This window comes from Nicotiana tabacum, chromosome 20 (assembly GCF_000715075.1).
Source record: "Nicotiana tabacum cultivar K326 chromosome 20, ASM71507v2, whole genome shotgun sequence".
NCBI lineage: Eukaryota > Viridiplantae > Streptophyta > Magnoliopsida > Solanales > Solanaceae > Nicotiana > Nicotiana tabacum.
Window position 1 is genome coordinate 6,186,042 of NC_134099.1, and position 23,347 is coordinate 6,209,388.

General features: G+C 34.0%; 1 protein-coding gene across 1 annotated transcript; it reads right to left on the bottom strand.

Moving 5' to 3' along the window:
* Nucleotides 1-11,516: 11,516 nt before the first annotated feature.
* On the bottom strand, nucleotides 11,517-15,952 carry LOC107786081 (lysine histidine transporter-like 6). The gene is made up of 8 exons (XM_016607513.2): nucleotides 15,799-15,952; nucleotides 15,556-15,695; nucleotides 14,664-15,047; nucleotides 13,628-14,021; nucleotides 13,403-13,508; nucleotides 12,690-12,781; nucleotides 12,530-12,598; nucleotides 11,517-11,905 (listed from the first exon to the last, which is right to left on the bottom strand). The coding sequence occupies exons 1-8, from the start codon at nucleotides 15,829-15,831 to the stop codon at nucleotides 11,807-11,809; spliced, it is 1,317 nt and encodes a 438-aa protein (XP_016462999.1). The 5' UTR covers nucleotides 15,832-15,952; the 3' UTR covers nucleotides 11,517-11,806.
* Between the last annotated feature and the right edge of the window lie 7,395 nt (nucleotides 15,953-23,347).

The following is a 23,347-nucleotide window of genomic DNA, read 5'->3' on the forward strand; positions in this document are numbered from 1 at the left end:
AGGGGGCGACTGCTATACATTCTGCTTCAGTTGTTGAGAGCGCCATTGAATTTTACTTCCTTGAACCCCATGAGATAAGACAAGGACCTAGAGAATGTCCCATTTCAGATGTGATTTTCCTATCCATATGCATAATCAGCATCAGGATACCAAATGAGATTGAATCATTACTTGAAGGGTAGTAGAGAACCAGGTCCTGTGTTCCTTCAAGATATCTCAAAAATTCTTTCAGCAGCCTTCAGATGAGACTCATTTGGATTTGACTGAATCCTTGAACAGAACCCTACTTTGAACACGATGTTTGATCTGTAAGATATATGAGTGATCCGCTGATGTCTCTATACATGGTTAGATTTATAGGAGAACCAGGTTCACCCATGTCTAGGCGTGTGGCTGTAGCAATGTGAGTGCTGATGACTTGTGATGCTTCTATGTCAAACCTTTTTCAACAATTCCTAGATATACTTCTGCTGACTTATCGATGTTCCCGAATACCCACATGGTTCCTATAAAGGCTTGATCTATAGGTCGAGGAACCAAGTGCCATACTTTGAACTGCATCAACAACTCGGCTTTCAGCTTCTATTGTTGTAGTCATGGGACCAGGTTCCCTGTTGGAATTAATAAGGGTTCTCCATCTTGATTAATATTTCTGTTCCCTCTTGAGATGAGTAAATCAGGAGAATTCCTTCATTTCTTTTCTCATCAAATTTTCAAAGCTGATCCTTGCCTTTGTTGAGAACATAACAATTTCACCGAAATATCCTCAAATTAGTCAGCAACTTTGGTGAAGATGTTTGCAATCCTTTTATCAATTAATATTGACCGTGCCAACTTGTAAAGAGTCTTGTTCTTGTTTTCCACAACTCCATTTGTTGCGGTGCTCCTGGAGCTGAGAAGTTGAGTAATCCCTCTTTCACTAAAAAATTCATCTACTCTGACATTATCAAAACTTGTTCCATGATCTGATCTGATACAAGCCACATTTGTTTCCATCTATACTTGGATCTTCTTGACAAAAGCCACAATTACTTGAAAAATCTCATCCTTGGTTCTGAGGAACAGATTCCAAGTGGACATGGAGTAGTCATTCACTATCAAACAAATGTATCTTCTTTCTTTCCTATTTGGCTCTCTCACTGCTCCACATAGATCCATATGAAGAAGATCAAGTGGCCTTGAGGTGCTGATTTCCCTTTTTGGGCTTGAATGGAGATCCTTTTGCATAAGCACTGCACACTTTGTGTACCTTGATACTCAACTTGGTTAGACCACGAACCAGATCCTTCTAGACCAGTTTATTCAGTGATGAAAAGCTTGCATATCCCAGCTTTCTGCCCCATAGTTCAACATTTTCTTCAATAGCTCTCAACCGACTTAGATCACCGCTCTGCAAAGGCTCAAGCACAACAACATAAGTATTCTTGTATCTTTTGACTACAACATCAGCTCACCAGTCACCAGACTTGAGATTGTGCATATCTTGGACAAGAATTCCATTTTATTTTCCTTGTCACATATTTTCCAACTCCTAAAGTGTACCCCTTTTAGCTATTTCCAAAAGGGCACACTCTCTCCTTGCAAGGCTTTTCAGTGAAGGAAAATTGATCGGAGTTTCAGTCATGTGCTTTGAGCAGCCGTTGTCCATATATTATTGTTGGCTGCTCCCCTCCATTGCTCCTTGTACAAGGAAATCAAGGGTTGAATTTAACGAGTTTGGGTCCCTTGTTATGATAGAATGGATGAATGAATGCTCTTTTAGTCCAAGCAGGCAGTATGCGTTTCCTATTTAACTGACCGGGTCCTCTAGTAGTAGTTACTCTCTCAGCAAATATTTTATTTTTTTGATGAGTCTGAACCCTGGCCTTGGAGTTTTCCTTGAGGTGTCCATTATTTCCACAATGAGTACACAACCAATTGTTGGGTATAGTAACATACTTGCTATGAGGGTTGTAGGGAGTCTTCTCCCTTTGAAACCCAATTCCCTGCCTGTTTCCCCCATTATTAACATACATGGTAGTAATAGCATCAGTGGACCAGGTCCACTTAAGAGATTTTTCAAGATCACTCTTCACTTTCCCTAGTTCCTCCTGAAGCTGTTTGTTTTTCTCAAGCTCAGAACACCGATTGGTCTTCACTAAATTTAACTCATTTTCAAGCTTAGTGTGTGCCTCACTTGAAGCTTTCTTTCCCTTTTCAGAGTTTTCAGGCCTACTTACCATTTTAAGTTCCTCAATTGTCTCTTTCAAGTCTACTACTACCACTAGGTCATCTCTCTCTTGCTCAATGATAACAACTCTCTCAGTCAGTTTTTTTTACTTACACACTCAATGTTTCTTTTAAGTCCACCACAACAACCATTAGATCATCTCTTTCATGTTCTATACTGGCAATTTTCCCATTTAAGGCATCCTTTTTCTTTTTTAGGTTCTCTATTGTTTCTTTCAAATCAACTACAACGACTACTAGGTCATCTCTGGTTTGTTCAGCTTCCCCTAGTTCCATAGTTAATGCATCTTTATCATTGATAAGACTATGGTACGCATCAATTAATACATTTGCTAATGACATGAGCTTTTTAGGAGAGTAAGATTTAAGATTTCTCTGAACATCCAGAAAATTTACCTCATCGCCGTCGTCATCAGATTGAGCCATTAAAGCAAAGATTGAATCATACTCAGTTATTTCATTTTCCATTGCCATCATTGAACTACCACCATGATCCTTTTCTTCTTCAGATTCGTTGGAGGAGTCTCCCAATGCAACAAGAGCTTGCTTTACAATATCGTCAGCATCATTTTTTCTCTTGAAGCGTTTATCAGGAACCGGGTTCCTCTTGGCTGCTTTGTCAAAGTTATTATTGTACTGATCTTGCTTTTGGAGAGGAAAATCCTTGATGAAGTGTCCTGAATTGCCACATTTATGACAGAGGTCATAATTTCTCGGCTTGCTAGAACTTTCCCTTTTTGGAATGCCTCCATTCCTGCGAACCATCTTCTGGAATCTTCTTGTAAAGTAAGTCATGTCACCGTCTTCACCACTTGAATCATTGCTATCCGTCTTGAAGACCAGGTTCTTCTACCTCTTGGTCTTTATTCTTTCATTGTCCTTCTTCTTCTTCTTCATTTCATAAGTTTTCAAGTTTCCAACAAGTTCATACATGGTCAGTGTCTGCAAGTCATTTGCCTCTGTAATGGCATTTACTTTGCTTTCCTAAGAACTGGGCAGTACACTAAGGATTTTCTTGACAAGCTTGTTTCTCGGAATAATTTCACCAAGAGAGTGAAGCTCATTGATGATATAGGTAAATCGAGTGTGCATATCTTGGATGGATTCATCATCTTTCATTCTGAAGAGCTCATATTCAAATGTGAGCATATCAATCTTAGATTGCTTCACCTGTGTTGTTCCCTCGTGAGCTGTCTGAAGAGCCTCCCATATTTCTTTTGCTGATTGACATGCTGATATCCTGTTATATTCATCAGGACCAATTCCACACACAAGAATTTTCATTGCATGAAAATTCTTTTCTATGGCCTTTCTATTAACGTCATTGAATTCATTCCTCGTCTTAGGAATGGCTACAACTGGGTCGCCAATGTTCTTTGTAGGGATAAAGGGTCAATCACATATGACATCCCATAACTCAGAATCTTCAGCCATGATGAAGTCGTGCATTCTAGTTTTCCACCATCCATAATATTGACCGTTGAACCTTGGAGGTCTATAAGTAGACTAGCCTTCTTCGAAGTTTGGAAGAGCAGCCATAAGGATACTTTCTAGGTATTAACCTGATAGAAAGAACCCGCTCTGATCCCAATCGATAGAATATAAGGGTCCATCAAACTCTATAGAGAACCGGGTTCTCTATCAGTTCCACTAGAACACACGCACACAACAGTAAGCAAATGATAAGAGGAATTTTACGTGAAAAATTTCCAACTCAACGGGATTAAAAATCACGACCTACCCTTGTAGGATTTCAACTTCACTACTGAGCAACTTTTAGATTACAAACTATGCAACCTTGGAATTAACCTCTTAGTCCCTCACTAACTTGTAATACTCTATTATAAGCCACTTTGTAATAACTCTATTACAAAGACTTTATAACTCGACTAACTCTAGCCAAGACTCAAACACACACAGGTTTAAGATTTACAAAGGGGTTTCCTACACACTGCTTCTATGCAAGCTAAGTAGGAGTTACACTTGAAGAACTATTACAAAGTTACACCCAACTAAGGATATACAATAACTTGATATGGGAACTGATCCGTAGTTGTTTTGTTCTTTGTTCTTGAAGCACTTGAGACTTGCTTGCTAGATGATCACGTAAGAGAGCTTGAGTGAAATCTCTAAGTGTTCAAGTGAGTTGTTTTACCTTTCTTGATGGTATTGATACATGTGTAGCACTTACAATAATGTAAGCAAGGTAGGTAAAAAGCTTTCCACAGAAAATTGACTGCTGCACTGTTTCAGTATTGTAGCGTGTGCAGACAGTAACTTTTCAGCTGGAGAATTGACTTCGTACGATCACCTCGGGAATTGGTAGGGATCTGTTCCCTCAGCTGTTCCTTCGACTCTGAAGAATTGAGCCATATCCCAAGCTAGATCCCAACCTGGAACCTTGTGATCTTAAGGTCTTGTAAATGTGTAACATGTTCCTTATCTGGTTCTGGTTAGTAAGTTTGTTAGATCATCAAAACATAAAACAAAGTACTTATGACCTATAGACCAAAGTACTTGTAACCTATTATATTCCTTGTTTTTATCGTCTTGTCTAGTTAAAGCGATTGTTTGGGCGAAGCAGCGGGACCATAAATTTTAAGAGAAATATGACGTTGAAAACAATTTAGTGAATTTCAATATTTAGGCTGGCGTTTTATCACTAAAAACTAAAAAATAAAAAGGTAAGAACAAAAAAAACTACCTAGCCAGTAGTTTGTTACAATGTCTCGACAAAGAATCAAGTAATTTTCGACTTAAAGGAATGCATGTTGATGGGTAAAACTTGAGTTTCACATAATTTGAAATAACAATGACACAGAACGAAAAAAATAAAATCTATATATATATAATTTGCACAATTAAGTTATTAAAAAATATGAATTTAAATTATAATAAAACACATAATTATTAATGATAGTTTGATGTCACTGGTCCTCAAAATATCGAGCCCTGAACCCATATATATATATATATATATATATATAATTTGTACCGTGTAATAGATGGTGGTGAAACGTGACAACTTCTATCCGTATTAGTTTTGGACTCGAAACTGAAGATGTATTACTTCAGAAAATTTTGTGTTTGAACGTGGTTTCAGTTTCTACTTCAGAAATTATTAAGTAAAACCAAAAAACAGAAAATAGAAGAAAAGGAAAAAATTATATGACACCAAAAAACTTGCGACACTGTTAATACTCTATCCACACTATTTTGTTTGATATTATTTCCTTATTCGTCTATTTCCAAAAAAATGAGACATTTAACTTTGAAACAATCAACTTTAAACTTTCAATTTTATTTTTAGTGAGAAACTTTTACCATCATACAAATGTTATGACATGTTTAAAATTATAAGTTTCAAAAATCTGATTACTATACAAATGTTATGTCTGTCTTTAAACTCATAAATTTAAAAATCTTCATTTCTTTGTTAAATTTTGTGTCAAGTCAAAATGCACCAAACAAATTGAAACGGAGATTGAGTCATCCAAACAAATACAACTCTATGTCGATCCCCTACACTAAGAACTAATAACAATCTTGAGATATAGTGGTCTTCCAGTGAAATACATAGAGACATGATAAGCTATTCATTGGTCATACGTAGGGGTGTACATGAATCGGGTTAGTTCGGTTTTTATCAAAACCAAACCAAACAACCTATATATCGGTTTGGATTGGTTTAGTTTTGTCGGGTTTTTCGGGTTTTCGAATTTTTTTTTGTTACATGAATATTATTTCAATCTTACTTTGTTAAAATTATAGATAAAGCTTTGATAAGTGAATATATGTTTAGTAAATACGGAAAAAAATTGACAAACATATGATCTATTAAAATATTCTAATGGGAGAATTTTTTTAGTAACACATGATAGTTATTTTCGTAGTCGTCTAACAATAATTTTTCGTTAATTTACGCTTTCAAAGTTAATACATGAGATGATCCCAAATATTTCTACATTTTCTAAAGAAAATTCACTATAAAGTCTTAAAAATATAAATAAAATTTATATATTTATATATCGGTTTGGTTCGGATTTTTTTACTCAATACCAAACCAAGTCAAACCAAACCTAGTCGAATTTTTTAATCAGTGTTGTTTGATTTTTCGGTTTGGTACGGTTTTCCGGTTCGGTTTGAACACCCCAAAGTCATACTAATCATTCATCGAGTTGAATCTCTGAATGGTAGTGTTCTACTAGTACTGTAAATCTTTCTGTATGATAATAACATGTTTGAAAAAAAAAAACACCTCTTATTTCAAGATTTACAATCTTGTTATTATGGATTAATTCAACTAGAAAAGGAGCTCGGATTTGCAAACAGATCATCAGCATCTTGGATTGTCCCAACATTTTGATTTTTATAGGAAATAAAGTTTTACCAAGAATATCTTCAGTTTTGCTATTGTAGGAAATGCTATTTCGGATTTTGAAACAAATAATTCCTAATTCTAGCTATACATGGACGTCCATGTTGAGTTCAGTTTATATCTTTCATGTTTTAATCATTTTGGAAGTTTTTCCTTCCTATTTGGTTTGATTAATGTGGTTTCTAAGTGTAATGCGTAACAAGCTAATCCCATAGACAAAACACAGAAACGTTAGGACTTAGGAATATAATGAATCAAGTCCTTAGATCCTAATAACACAATTTTAAAACCGCTTATGCTTAGGTTCAAGGTGAACAATATCACTTGTGTATTAAATTATTATATATCGTTAGAGCTGTCAATATGGGCGGGGTCGTACTATCCCAGCCCAGCCCACGTGGGCTTTAGCAATTGACGGGCTGGGCTGGGCTAGCCCACCATTTTTTATGGCTCTCATAATGATCGGTCCACCCCAGCCCTATGTGGGATACAAGCCCTCACGAACCGGCCCATCATTTTTTAAAATATAATTTTATATTTTTTCTTTAAGTTCTAAACTAAAAAAAGATAAATATTTAAAAGTTAAAAAAATCTTATTGGTTCTAATATATCACAATAAAAGTTAGTAATAAATATTTTTAAAATAACTTCTTATACGGTTCTAATATATCACAATAAACACTAAAAAAAATAAAAGACAAGACTATATTTCATTCATTAAAAGTCAAAACTCAAAACAAACTATTCAAGAGAACGTCCATGACGCTTATGGGATATCCAACACAACAACTTTATCAAATACATTTGAATCCGCTTGTGAGAAGATTGTCTTAACATCTTCACTTTCATCTACATCTACAATTCATATGCAATATTAATTAGTTAAATATTAAGAATAATTAACATCTACATTTGGGATACTCTTCTTGTTATTTTTTGTGCCGTATGTTTTTTATATTTTATATGTTTTAAATACGTATTTTAATAGGCCCATGGGGCGGGCCGACCCAGTCTCAGTCAAGCCTCATGGACTACGGGTTTACTCGGGCCGGGCTTAAAAATTTCATTTTTAAATGAGTTCCAAAATTTTAGCACAGTCCTGCTAAATCATGGGCTGGGTTGGGTTGCCCAACGGAGCAAGCCTATATTGACGACTCTATATATTGTATTAAAGCCGCTCCACATGCAGCAATTGTGAAACAAACTATAGTTTCTAACAGAGTATAGACCGTGAGTTTTTAAGGTGTATTTAACAATGCAACACCTCAATAAAATCTCATATTAGGCAAAACACAAGAGAGATCCGCTGTGTGCAGTGGCGAAATCAGTAATTTTTCTAAGGGTGTTCAAACTTAAAAAAAGTTAAAAATTATAGACCAAGGGTATTTAACATATGTTATATACTTCTAAGATCTAATATTTTACCTATATATATAGTATAATTTTCCGAAGAAGGATGGTCAATTGACCACCCTTACAAAATGCTAGCTTCGCCCATAGCTGCATGTATAATAAAACAAATCTTAGACCTTACTGACACGTTTTAAAGCCATATATAGAATAAATAGCGTTCAATAATGACTTAATCAATAGGTCACCGATAGACTTCCATTTACCGATTAAATTTGGGTGAGATCCAAGTAATACCGTTTGTCCATCTTTAGTCAATTGGCAATTAGGGTAAACTCATTATCCTTTAGGTTCATATAATAACATAATTATCTAGTCACTTTTCAATTGTCTAATCGTTTAAAAGCTTTAATTTCCTGTTCCCTATGTTGTGTAGCAGCCGAATAAAGCAATTTTAGATTATGTCACATCAATTAAACACAAAATTTTTTAGTGCTTTTGCAAAGAGTTACACGTTAGGCCCTTTTTGGCACAGCTGGTGATTTTACTAGCTAGGTATTTTTACTTTCTTTCCTTTAGTTTTCTTTGTTTTTTAAACAAATATATACTTTAGTATAAAGGTGAAAACAACTAAAAAGTACTTCTTTGGAAAATTTGGTTCCACTTTATTTTATTAATGGACCACGTAAAGCTTTTATCTTGGGTAAGAGAAAGGAGAAAGAATGTTGGTAAATAAAAACTAGAAAGATTCACCTCCAACGTGTCGCTTAATTGATCAATGAATTGAATGAAAATTATAAATTATTAGGGTTTAAATTTCAATAAAAATAAAGGTAGATAATTACGTTCATCTATTTAATATTTAGGACTATATTTAACTGATATATATATATATATATATATATATATATATATATATATATATATATATATATATATTTGTGAAAAATAGCAGGTACTCAATAAAGTAATCACAATACATGCAAAATGACCGAACACCATCGTTATAATAAAAGCCAATCAACCAAATAAATACTCCTTCCGTCTCATATTAACAGTCGTGGTTACTAAAAGTAGTTGTCTCAAATTATTTGTCATTTTAGAAGTTCAAGACAAAATTATTTTTTTCTCCTTTTTTACCCTTAATAATAATTGTTCTTGAAGATAGAATACATAAATAGAATAAATATCCAATAAAGAAAGATTTTATCGTAAGATATAAATAAGAATAAAATAATTTAATCCCTTTCCTAATTAATATTTCATAAGGGGTGTGTAGTACTTTGAAATAATATTGATATTGTCCCTTTTGTAGAATTAGAGGCTGGTATTAGCCAAACCTAAATATTATAGTAAAACTTTGTTATCATTAGTGCCATTTCTTTTCATGGAGTTTGCACTACAAAGTTACACGCATGTTTCTAGTGTTATTTTCTACTTTGCAATCATGAAATTTTAGTGGACTAAGAACCAGAACAATTTCATAATTTTTAATGAATCTGGACTTTATATTATATAGTACTTAATCCTTTATTCTTCATGCCCCTTTTAATCCTCTTTTGGCATTGGTAAAGGGATTCTTTTGTAGTCCATAAAGCAAGACAATCTTTAGTGTAAATGAGAGATGAAAAAGAAAAGATTTGTCAATGATTTTATTCTACTAAGTGACAAACTATAGGTCGATCTTTTTACAGATAATCAACTTCAAGTGTCCCAATACATGTTCTTTCCCTTCTGCGTATAATACAAACTTCGATAAAATATGAATATGAGTAGGGTTCATTCAATATATATAAACTTATTTAATTATCACATAGTGTTACCAAATACAGTCCTAGTTGTCGTTGTTGTTACTGATGCCAATAGTCATGGTAACGAGTAAGGTCAGAGCTAATTTATAAATTACGAGTTCATTTGAACCTTCAGCTCAATCATGTTTATTTGTCAAAAAACTCATTAAATAAGTACAAATAACATATCTAAAATCCAAAAGAATTAGACGAGATGTGATAGAATTATAAACTCGAACCCATATAAAGTTCTACCTCTGATTACGAGATATATTAAGGTAAAACTTATACGTTTAAGTGATAGAAATGTACAAAAAATATATGTTATTTATTTATTTATTAATCCGGTATAAACGGATGTGCATAAAAAGTTTTCCATACTAGTGTTGTTCTAAATTTGTACAAGGTTATGTTCAGGGGCGGATTTGTAGCCTAATACATAGGGCACCTGAACTCATGGTCTTTCCGTCAAAATGGGTAATTTATATAAATATTTTCTAAAATTAATTTAATATTATTTGCTAGGACTCATGCTCCATAGAAGCTAAATGATGCATTTGGTTGAGTGCTGAGTTATTTACCCGGAGGACCAGGGATCAATTTTCACTTAGTACTTTTTTTCCTTCCCTTTTAAGTGGTGCACCTATGTTATAGAAATCCTAGATCCGCCTCTAGTTATATTAGCTGATTATCGTGGATGTTTACCTGTTCAACTCATTCAAGAACAATATGATTATGATTTCAGTTTTCCAACTTTAATTACCAAGATGCTCATTAAAGTTCAATAAAGGAAAAGAAGCAAAAATGTGATTGTTGGCCAGATGAAGATGAATGTCAGGCCGATGTACAAGACATCTCGAGCTCATGTCGACAACCTACTTTAATGCAAGAATTAGTAACTGCTTTCAGGGCTCGACCCCGCGACCTAAGGTCATACGGAGACCAGTGCCGGTTCAAGGGCCAAGCGACTGAAGCGGACGCTTTAGGCCCCCAAATCTTTTAGGCCCCTAATTATTAAAAGTAGGTCTTATGTGTTAATTTTTTTTCAAAAAATATTTAATAATTCAATGAAAAATTTAAAATCTAAAGAATTGTTTGTTATGTAATTGAAAGTGACTATATATACATTTCTGGTAATGTACATATATAATCCAAATTATTTTTATTCTCTTTTTCATTCTCATAAAAATACCTTGTATTTTAGGTTCTCTATTCTTTTCCCTTTTAAGCTATCTATTCTCATAAAAACAAGTGTTGGAGGGCATTGAATAAATCAAATTGCATGTTTTCTTCATTCTTTCTCGAGTTGTTAGGCATTGCAGCAAACAAACTGATAATGAAATTTTGTTTTAATATTAAGTTACAATTTCTAGAGTCAATTTTATTATATTGTTCTAACTTGTATGAATCATGCAATTACTCAAAATTCATAGCAGGAAAAAAAATGAAACTTTAATGCAACATAAAAGAGAACTTTAAGGGCCTAAAAAGAAAAAGAGCAAGGGAGTGATGGGCAACCTTAGTCTATATGTTGCTCGTGAGCTGCCGAATAACAGTCTCGACAATATTGGTGCAGAAGGATGGATGCTTTACTTGTTGATCGTTCTCAAGTCGAACTCGCTCTCTTGCCACACCTTTCACTCACTTGCTTGATTCGAACTCAATCATTCTTTTAGTTTGGAGGATCATTTGTTATTCATTTTTTTTTGTATATATAATTATCAGTGTTAAAATTACTTCAGACAACCAAAAAAGAAAAGAAAAAATGATTGCAGAAGAACACTTTTTCCATAGATAAACAGAACTGTCATTACAGGATATGTTTAGGCTTTCTGATACACAACTCAGTGCCAGAATCCAACTGAAATAATGGATAAAAAGGAAATTTGCCAAAATTCTGAATCAGAAATCTTAACAAACTCCTATTACTAAATATTGAATTGTTAACTAGCTTTGCTGGATTAGATGTACTCCAATTCACTAGTTATTTTAGTACATAATCATAATAGATTTATGTTAAACTCAAATGTAATTTTCTCTATTTAATGAAGCAATTTCTTTAAGAGTAGAACTCATAGGTGGAAGAATCAGCAACAATATTTCTCAATCCACCAACTGTGGAAGCTATCATAATGAAAACTCCAATGAATATGCATGCCTGAAATTATAAAAATACCACATCATATAAGTAAAACTCTAGAAGAAACAAAAAAAATCAGAAGAAAAAGAGTGAAAATAATAACCAGTGGCGAAACCAAAAACTTGAAAGAAAAGAAAAAATTTACTCAAAAAAGGTGTTCAATATATGTTATATACCCCTAAAACATAATATTTTACCTATATATACAATGTAATTTTTTGACGAAGGGTGGTCACTTGACCACTCTTAACACAACATAGCTTCGCCCCTGACACTGACAAACTAAATGAATTTTTATACTATAACCGTAAAAGAATGCTTACACTATGAGCATGTAACCTGTCTTATTTTCCTAGTTACTAATCCCACCTTTATGGACGACAACTATAATTATCTTTTAGGAGACTTGATACTGTAAAAATTCTTTTACAATGTCCACGTTAGTAGTTAAACTCAGGATAATTACCGGTAACCAACCATAATATGTAATGCGTGAGACTAGTAACTTGTAAAAGAAGACTAGTTACCTGCTACGACGGGTTAAAAGATACTAAATATATAAAAATTCTTTACACTGTCAGTATACAAACGTTGAATCTTATTGATTCACTCTGACATATAAATGAGAAATTTTGAACTTACCCAATTTATCAACCATGACATGCTGAATCTCCTTGGTTTCTTGATCTTAAGCCACATTATGCAGGGGAGCTGCAGCAAGTGTTAGAAACAAAGACATGTTTGATTTTCATAGTTCATTTAAAAGGAAAAAAAAGGAAAAGCAAAGAATATCTTGACTTACAAAGTAAGAAGTAGGAGCAAAACCAAATCCTCCAAAGAAACCAAGAAGATCCCCAAAGAAAGGGAATGTTACACCAAGAAACAAAGTGAAAGCTGCAACATTAAAAAAGACACTGGTTTTTCAGCTAATGACATAGTACAGTGAAACAAAGGGCCAATAATCAGTTCGGTGCACAAAGCATCCTGCATTCACGCAGGGTCCGATGAAGGGCTACATCCCAATAGTGTGACGTAGACAGCCTACTCTAATGCAAATATTAATGGTTGGTTCCACGGTTCGAACTCGTGACCTATGTCACACGGAGACAACTTTACCGTTGCTCCAAGATTCCCCTTCAGGGCTTACAATCCATCTAAATAACGATATACATTCTATTTTGATTGTCTTATTCGGTTTTCATGCACGATACGAAATTTTGTGACGACAGGAGAGGAATAACAACAAAGAAGAATTAACCTAAATAATTGCTCATCCAACCGCTTAAAATAAGAATAGCCAGCGGATATATAATATATGTATAAACTATTGTATACTCAATGTATAATATGTTGTATAATCAATGTATAATCGATGTATACCGGCTAGGAAAAGTAAATAATACATTCGACGACTATTTGTATGGCCCAGACCCCACCCGTGGGGTTACATTGAGTATGTTGTTATTGTTGTCAATGACTATTTATGTGAGGATCCCTAATAACAAAGATACTCACCAACATATGCAGTACGAACGAAGAAGCGCAGCATTACTCCAGGTGGGAAATTCCAGGTTTTCACCATCTTTTGCTCCATCAAATCAAACACTGGCATAGCATAAACCTGCAATCCTCATTCTTGTTACTTCTAGCTAACGCTCAACACACGATTAGTGCAAAAATGCATAACGAAACAAGCTTCATTGGCTCGTGTATTTGATGATTTTGATGCAATTTAAATACCTGATAGCTGCCTATGACATGAACAACCACCATTAAGTTAGCAGCTGCAATAAGCCAAGATGGTCTTTCAAGTCCCACGAGCACATTGTCATCGACGTCTTGGCCAAATGCCCAATACCCGATGAAAGCAACAGGGAAATAGCACAGGGCATTGACAAAATAGGCCCATACGGCGCCTTTCCACATTGGAACTTTGGAGGGCTTCTCAGGTGTTGATGGAATAGTGGCTTGTATCTCAAGGACAACAGCATGACCAGCATAAGCAAAGGAAACTTGACCTAACGCGTTGAAGACGCGAAACATTGAATCAGCTGGACTTGTTTTCTTGTACGCGTAGCTCACGTTCGGGACTCTGCCTTTGCCTATACAACCTACCCATGCTATAGTTGAATAGCTGCACACACAATAATCAATAACTGAATTTGTGAGGATCAGTTTTGAGATGAAGGTTTGTTATATCTAATACATAATAAACATAATAATAAGCAGAAGATATTCTCATACCATGATTTTTCAACTTCTTTTGTATCAAAAGGTAGATAAAAGTAGCATGCCATAAAAGTTAGTGCAGGACTACTGTTTTAATAGTAGTTCAGTTTCTAATACTCATTAGCATGTATCATTTTCTTGATTTTTCTTCAAAAAGCTCTCTTTGTCCCAATCTAACTTCTATCACACACTACAGTTGAGTACAAGCAAATTTCTAAAGAAAAAAGCAACAACATGTGCCACCTTTTATATGTGGTTTCAATAAAAAAGTAGATGAAGCCTTTCTCAATACATTCAACAGAGCTAAGTATTTTCGACACATAACATAAATATATGTGAAAAGTTACTAAAAATTTCAGAAAGTGTATTGAATTCTGGATCCACCTCTGCTTAAAACTTTTCAGGCTAATTGTGAAGTCTAAAAAGGGCAGTCACACAAAGCATCCTGCATTCATGCAGGGTCCGGGGAAGGACCGCATGCACCACAAAGGCTAATTTTGAAGTCTGAATCAAGAAAATTATTTGGATGGTATTATGATAAGAGTACCTCAGTGACATGACTGCAGCTGCTAATGAAACACCAGAAACAGAATTGAAATTGGGCAGCTGTGATAGAAAGAAATGGATTGCACCAAATATGCAAATCCAATAGGATTGCCTTATTGTGGTGCAATTAGTGCAAGCTATTTCCATGAACTTCTTCAGACACTTTCCTCCAGTAACCATGTACACAATGTCACAACCAACTTGGACAATTAGCTGTTGTGGAAGTACTATCCATGCCCCAAGTTTTGGTCCAAAGGCATGTTTTCCAAGATCCTTGTACCGATCGAAACGAACTCCAGGCACACATTCATGGAGCTGTATCATTTGCCACATTGTGTGTAAGGTTATACACCATGATAAGATCATAACCGCCGTACCTGGACCCCTGATGGACAAAAACAACTTTACTTCAACCACAGTAAATAAATCTGTTGAAGACATAATTAGGGAATAAAAGTATGCTCCCTCTAACAGCTTAAGTTTTTTAGAATGAGTTGATCGCACAGTTTCAACATGGTATCAGAGCAGACAAAACTGTCAATTAAAAGAATCTAGCCAACACGTGAGAAAGCATGTTGAAGACACAATTAAGTATAGAAGTGTGCTCTCTCTAACGACTTAAACTTTTAGAAGAGATGATCACACAATTCAAATAAATAGAACAATTTTTTAGGATAAATCCAACTTAAGTTTCATTTTTAGGTTATTCAAATAAATAACGACTTAAGTTTGCTGCCATGTGACCAGGAGGTCATGAGCTCAGCCGTGGAAATAGCCTATTGCAGAAATGCAGGGTAAGGCTGCGTACGGCCTTTCCCCGGACGCCACGCATAGCGGGAGCTTAGTGCACCGGACTGCCCTTTAAATCCAACAAGAACATTATAATTACATACCATCCTAAGTAGGCCATGGCATAAGGCAGGCTGAGAACACCAGCACCAACCATTGCAGTAACTGTGTGAAAAGTTGAGTACCACCATTTGGCTTCGCGAGGAGGACCATCTTCTGCCCATTTCTCATCTGAAGGAACTTCCTGCAAAATCATCAAACAAAAACACAATTCCATTCAAGAAACAAGCTTGTAATTTCAAGATTATTTACTTAAAACAAGCATGTATAGGGATAACAAAGCTCACCTTTGGAGCTGGTGGAGGAGAAGATGAAACCATGTTTTCAAATCAAAGAATTACAGGCAAAGAATGTGCAAGTTCTTGAGCAACAAGAGCACGTATTTGTACTAGTTCTTGCCACTAATATTTGAGTGGAATAAAGGTTAAAGTAGTCACTTTTACTGGCTGCTTTTCTTATCAGTAATATGTAATTGACCAAAAAGTGTAAAATATGCGCTTGGTTTTAAAATGGATAAATTTACGTAAATTTTTATTTTCATTTTTAACCTTTGCCTTCTTAATAATCTTTGGAGGATGGCTTTGGTAGAAAGGCCATTTTGTTATTTAACTTGTTTTGTGGATTGTGATCCAACATTGGATGTGGTATTATTCAAAGATTTTGGTATTAAAGTATACCCGAATGACCTATACCGAAAATAATCATGCAACCAGACAAAGGATAAAATGGAATTTTTACACAAATAGCCGGTTGGATTCACGTTTTATTTTTTCTAGCCGGTATACACAGTTTATCTATTGATTATACATATATTATACATCCGTTGACTATTTTAAATTTTAGCGTTTGAGTGGGCGGTTATTTAGGTTACCACATTTATATCGGGATTATTTCCAAAATTCCAGTTTCCAAACGACTAAAAGAGTACTCATAGTGTAAATTTTTCTTTTATATTTTGATTTCCTAAAAGAAAACTATAGCTAAATTGTTCATAAAAAAATTGAATTAATAACCTGAAAAATAAAACAATTTATTTGGTATAATACATTAGACGTAGAATAAAAAATTCTTTATATATTATCTTTATGTGATTACATTAGATTTATTGTTGTTGCTGTATATTATCGGTGCATATAAGGTAAATTTATAAAGAAAATGTCACGAGATGGTACAACATTCAAGTTTTATGTACCTAATATTAGTCACACTGCCAACTACTACAAAAAAAGAGGAAAAAATGTTTTCCAAACAGCATCTGCTATGAGAGCCAATAAATCACTCTTTTCCTTCTTTAGGGGTGGGGTAATGCATAGATAAGTTGATCAAAGGACCATATCTTTCTTTCATTAGTGGTTCAATTAATTGAAGGTCAAGATTCTTAAACCCCATTTAATTTATTTTTTATGCAAAAGAAACTAATAAAGCTACATGGTCATTTTCATGTAAAGACTTAAAGTGGGGAATTTCAAAAATTTCAGGACTTGACTAATGATGAAATTTTTTAATTGGTAGGTGGTTTGTGCCTATCTTGGCATCATTACAATGGTTAGCTTTATTGATAGGCAACTTTACCACAATTATAAAAGAGAAGAAGATGTATGTTCATTAAAGGATGTGGCATTTTTTAGGAAGTTTACCAATTAGCTAGGGATCTACAATTACGATTGAGAAAAAACTGTAGCTAGTTACACAAAGCATCATGTATTTACGTAGGGTTGGAGGAAGGGTCGCATCCATAGGGACGTGATGTAAACAGTCTACCCTAATGCAAGCATTAGTGGTTGCTTTCATAGCTCGAACTCGTGATATGTAGTCACATGAAGACAACTTTACCGTTGCTAGCATGGAGGTTAATTGGACTACTCCCTCTGGTTCACAAAAACTGACCATTTTACCACTGATAAAATGCGAACTCCTAGAAAAAAATTACTAAATTAACCTTAATTAATTGTTACCTGGACACATTGGAATACGTAAATAAGGATAAATTTTGGAAAAATAAAATTAATTTCTTCTTGATTATATAAATGAACACTTATTTTAGACCAAAATAAAAAAGTAAAAGTGGAGGGAGTATAAATTATTAGTGTATGTAAAGTATATGTTCAACCACGAGCGCCACACTAGCAGAAAGAAAGAAGGAAAAGGCAAAGATTTTGCCACTATTAGAGGCTACGAAACAATAATAATAATAATAATAATAATAATAATAATAATAATAATAATAATAATAATAATAATAATAATAATAATAATAATAATAATATATTAATCTCCACCATATCAATATCCTTAGACATAAAACTAGAAGAGAATAAAACAGATACACAAAAAGAAAAGGAATAAAGCCAGGGATTCTTATGTAAAAATTCATTGACAGATATTATAAGAAAGAAAAAACCATTGCTCACAAATTTTAAAAGACATTTCAGACATGCATAACAAGTACTACTAAAACCACCAAAAAGATCAATCACGTAAAGTAAAAACAGCTCGCATGCGAAAAGAAAGAAACGAAAGAGGGAGCAGAAACAACCAATCAGATATATAATTTGGCAGGAGAAGATTTAGGTATAGACACTTAAAATGTGACTTAACGGTCAATGAAGTGAATGAAAATTAGAAACTTTGGTAGAAAATAAAAAAGCTAGATAATTTTTTCCAGTTTCACTAAGCTCGAATAGGCAAAATTATTTGATACTATGCAAGTTGATGGTAGAAAGGGAACCTTAGAGTAACGGTAAAGTTGTCTCCGCATGACTTATTAGGTCACGGGTTCGAGCTGGTGGCAGCAGCCATTAATGCTTGTATTAGGGTAGGCTGTGAATATCACACCCCTTGAGTGCGGCCTTCTCCGAACCCTATATGAATGCTGGATGTCTTGTACACCGGGCTACCCTTATGCTAGTTGGTGGCAGAAGGGGAGTTTTGGAGCAATAGTAAAGTTGTCTTTATGTGACCTATTAGGTCACGGGTTCGAGCCGGCGGAAGCAGCCATTATTAAGGTAGGCTGTCTACATCATACTTCTCGGATGCAGCCCGTCCCTAAACCCTGCATGAACACATGATGCCTTGTACACCAGACTGCTCTTATGCGAGCTGGTGGTAGTGGCGAAGCCCAAAGTCATACAATGAGATTCTAAGAAAACTAAAATGTCACATCTAATATATAACCAAAAAATTCATTTTTCCTTATTTGTGTAGTACGATTTTCCGTTGAGGTGATTCAATTGAACCCCCTTGCCTCCCTTTAGCTCCGTCTCCCTGACTGGTGGGATGTAACAAGTACTCGTACAATAACCAAAGTGCGTGCAAGTCGGCCTAAATGTTATTAACAGAAAAAGAAAAGAAAGAAGGATAATAGTAACAACCTTTGGCAATGGCAGATGGTTTTCTGCAGAAGTTGAGCCCATTGCAGTAGAAGATAAAGAGTAAATATCTTCAACTGAATTTTCTTCAGCTTTTCTCTCTTTTTTCTTTGTCATAACTCACAGATTTATTATGATGCTCTTGTTCCAATGAGGTGTCAAACTCCAGTGTATTGAAACTTGGTAGTATTAACTCACATCCTATTACATTTAATGCCAGTGTCATCCAACAGAAACTAACTGAAATGTGTCATCACCAAACAGGATATTTGAGGGGTCAACCTTTAACTAATAACAACTCACTGTTTTAAACACTAAACTCCAGACAATATTAAGAGTGAAACAAGATACTAATGAATATTGAATGAATTTGGGTCTAGAGAAATGTAATTATTGACCAAAAAATCTGCAATATGACAGTTAAATACACGAAGCATTCCGTATTCATGCAGGGTCCGGGGAAAGGTCGCACCCCAAAGAGTGTGATGTAGGCAGTCTACCCTGATGTAGACAGCCTATCCTGATGCAAGCATCAATGGTTGATTCTACGGCTCAAACCCGTGACCTATAGGTCATACAGAAACACGGAAACAACTTTACCATTGCTCCAAGCCCCCTTCCTTATTTCAGTTAATCATTTCTTTTTGTGTATAATAATCCAACATGTGAAAGGAGTAAACTTTGTGAGTTGGTTTTATAAGAAAGGTGGGGCATTTACATTCATCATGTTCAATGTTGTTACTATCTCACATTAGTACTTTCTCTATTTCAAATTCAAATTCTAGTGACTCATCGATTTCTCAATTTATTTCAGTTGTTCTAGCTAAAGCTTTTTTTAATCTTATACTGGCTTTTATTCGAAAACTATTTGATAGTATTAATCATAAGAGGTATTTGACAAATTACCCTTATCTATTCCTACTATATACTTTCTTAGGGATCTATGGTATGATGTATAAGAAGGTATAAGGGTTGTATAAAAATTTAATACCACCTTAATACTCTGTTTGGTTAGCAAACCAGGTATAAGTTATTCCGATGTTAATTTTAACAGTGGAATAGCTTATACCTTATAGAAGGTGGGGTAATTAGCACCAGTATAACTTATACCCTCTTCTTAGAAATTATGCAATGTCATTCTTAATACAACATACCAAACAATGAATAAACAACAATCCCAACATATCCCAGCATAACTTATCTTAATATAACTTATACCGGTATAAATCGTATTCCAACCAAACGACCCCTTAGAATAATAAGAACCTAATTAAAAAAGAATACTCTCTTCGTTCACTTTTACTTATCCACTATACTAAAAAAAATATTCACTTTTACTTGTCCACTATACTAAAAAAAATACTTTTCACTTTTACTTGTCAATTTTAGCAAATCAAAAGAAAATTAATTTTTTTCCTGTTTTACCCTTATCATTAACTACTTATTCTCAATTATTTTTCAAGATTTCTTAAAATGCTATCATTATGATTGGTGTTATGGTAAAATATGTACTTCATTTATCATTTTTAAGGGGCATGCTAAGTGAGAGGCGGATCCAGAATTTTAAGTTAATGGGTTCCTATAACAATCTCAAGTTAATCTACACGATAACTAAACCAACGAACTATGTTCCAATCTAAATATTCTTATACTTTTAATGAATTTTTTAGTACAAATACATGGTCTATGCAAAAGTTACTGGGTTCATGGGAACCCGTAACCTTTGCTCTAGATCCGCCCCTGCTAAGTCCATTGTGGACAAGTAAAAGTGAATAGAGGTAACGTTAATACCTTCTTGATTTTCGAGCTAACATTTTTTATTTGGCTTAAGTAACATATAAAAAGGATCACAGGTAGTAGGGCTTCTTCTTGGTCTGTCCTAGTTTTAATATTTAATATCATTTGGATGGACTCAAGTAATTTTGATTAGGGATTTTTACCTATCTATACCATATATGAAACCTTATTACCCTCAATGTTTAAGGTTTGTGTTTATTACATTTAAGCATACCAAATTACCATTTCTATACCATAATTCAAATTATGGGCATAATTAATGCTTTATTTATATTAGGCGTTAATTTAGGAGCGTATATTCTCCCATTTTCGTTTACCCGCCTCTCTCTCCTCCCACCCCCCATACCTCCCACGTTTCTCTCTCTCCTGGACTCGACGACCTCAAACGGATTTAACGGAATTCAAATCTGACTTAAACGCCTCTGTTTTTCGAAGAAGAAAGGGTTCGTTTGATTTTTGTTTTCAAGTGGGAACGACTGTTATCTTGGGAGCTAGGGTGGTTTTTGATTTTTCTCCTTCTGGTTTTCACTTTGAGTTCATCCATAGAGAGAGATCTGAAGATTTCCAACTTTCCCTTCTGATTTTGTTTGTTCATATAAAAACAGAAACAATTTATTCGTAAGATCTGACCAGCGTCGTTTCCCCCCTCCCATTTCTTTCTCTTCTACATTCTTTCTTCTTCTAAAAAGGTTGGTTTATTTGTCATAAAACAGCATGGGCGATATGTTAGTGTCGATCCAATTAATGGAAAAAGACGTGATTACTAAATCACTTCTAAACTTCTTCTCATATTTCTTGATTGGAATGATATGAATTGCTTTTTTGGCAGCTTTTATTTGTAGTTTTTTGTAGAAATTTTGTAGATGAAGAGCCAATTGTAGAAATGTGACATCCACAATTAATCTGCAAATTGTCTGCAAAATTTTACAAAAACTACAAATTAACTACATTTAACCTACATTATAACTACAATCTGGAAACAATTTACACATGAAAGTTCTTCAAGTTGGAATTGGCCACAGCTACATTTCTTGTTTTCTTGAAAGAAATTTTGTAGTTTTTTTTAAACAAATTTTGTAGGTGAAGAGAAAATTTTGTAGTCAATATTTTTTTTTCAACATAGATTGTAGTTTAATTGTAGTATAAATGTAGTAATTTTGTAGATATCCTTAAAAACAATACAACTTTATACAATACTAAAACTGATTTGTAGGAATTTTGTAGATGAATAGAAATTTTGTAGTCAACATAGATCGTAGTTTAATTGTAGTATAAATGTAGTAATTTTATAGATACCCTTAAAAACAATACTGCTTTATACATACTTAAACTAATTTATAGTTTATTTGTACATAAATGTAGGAATTTTGTAGATATTAACATAAAATCAGACTTCATCTTCTCCATTCCTTCTTCTTCACAAAAAATACAGAGAAAATTTTGTAGTCAATATTTTTCTTCAACATAGATTATAGTTTAATTGTAGTATAAATGTAGTAATTTTATAGATACCCTTAAAAACAATACAACTTTATACAATACTTAAACTGATTTGTAGTTTATTTGTAAAAAATTTGTAGGTAAGGAATTGTACTGAAAAGAACTATTTTATACAATTATTAAGGATAACACGTCACTACAATTGTGTGTTATATACGTTACTGCATTTATATGGCCATTATGAAGTTTCCATTTTGGTCCTTTACAATATATTATTTTATTCATCCGTAACTGAAGAATAATGACCGAATTAAGACTTTAGTGACTGGATTACCTTTAAAGTTTTTTTTTATTTTAGGAATTTTTACCTTCCTATATCACATAAGGAAACAAATATGATGTGAATATGAAAAGATATTTAGTCCCAAATCTTTAGGCGCCTAATTTGGAAGGAATAAGCTATTCAAATATTTATCCCAGATTTGTAGGCGCCTAATTTGGAAGGAATCAGCTCTTAATATTGAGTATTTAATGAATGGTATAAATTTTGTAGAAAAAATATAAACATGGCGGGTAATAATGGAAATATGCACATTTTTAGTAATAAGGTTTCATATATGATATAGATAGGTAAAAATCTCTTTTGATTATACACCCTAGCCATCCATTTTGGTGCAGTTTGCAAGACATGGCATGTAGAAACTCTTGAAAACAAGCAGAACACCTTAGAATAAGTAAAACGGTGTGACATGTTCCAGCAACATGTCACAAACACCCCTAAGTTAGGCCTTTGTAAGCGGATTTAGAATTTAAACTCTGTGGATTCAACCTTTAGAATTTTTAACATTGAACGCACTATATTTTTAAAGTTATGGGTTCATTCCTACTGTTTATTGCAGCTTTAGTAATTTTTTATATATAAATTTATGCTTCGCGTTGAAAGTACAGGTTCGGATGAACCCAATATCGTTACTGTGAATCCACTCCTGCTTCATAAGGCCTGCTGAGAAATCTCGGCGTTATGCATCATTCTCAACACTCTAGCCTGTTTGGCCAAGCTAGAAAAATCAACTTATTTTGATAAGTGTTTTTTTTTCAAAAGTGATTTTTTCAGTACTTTTGGTGAAAAACAGTTTGTGTTTGGCTAATTAATTTAAAAAGCACTTCTAAGCAGCAATTAATATTTGGCCAAACTTTTAAAAAGTACTTTTAAGTGTATTTTTCTCAAAAA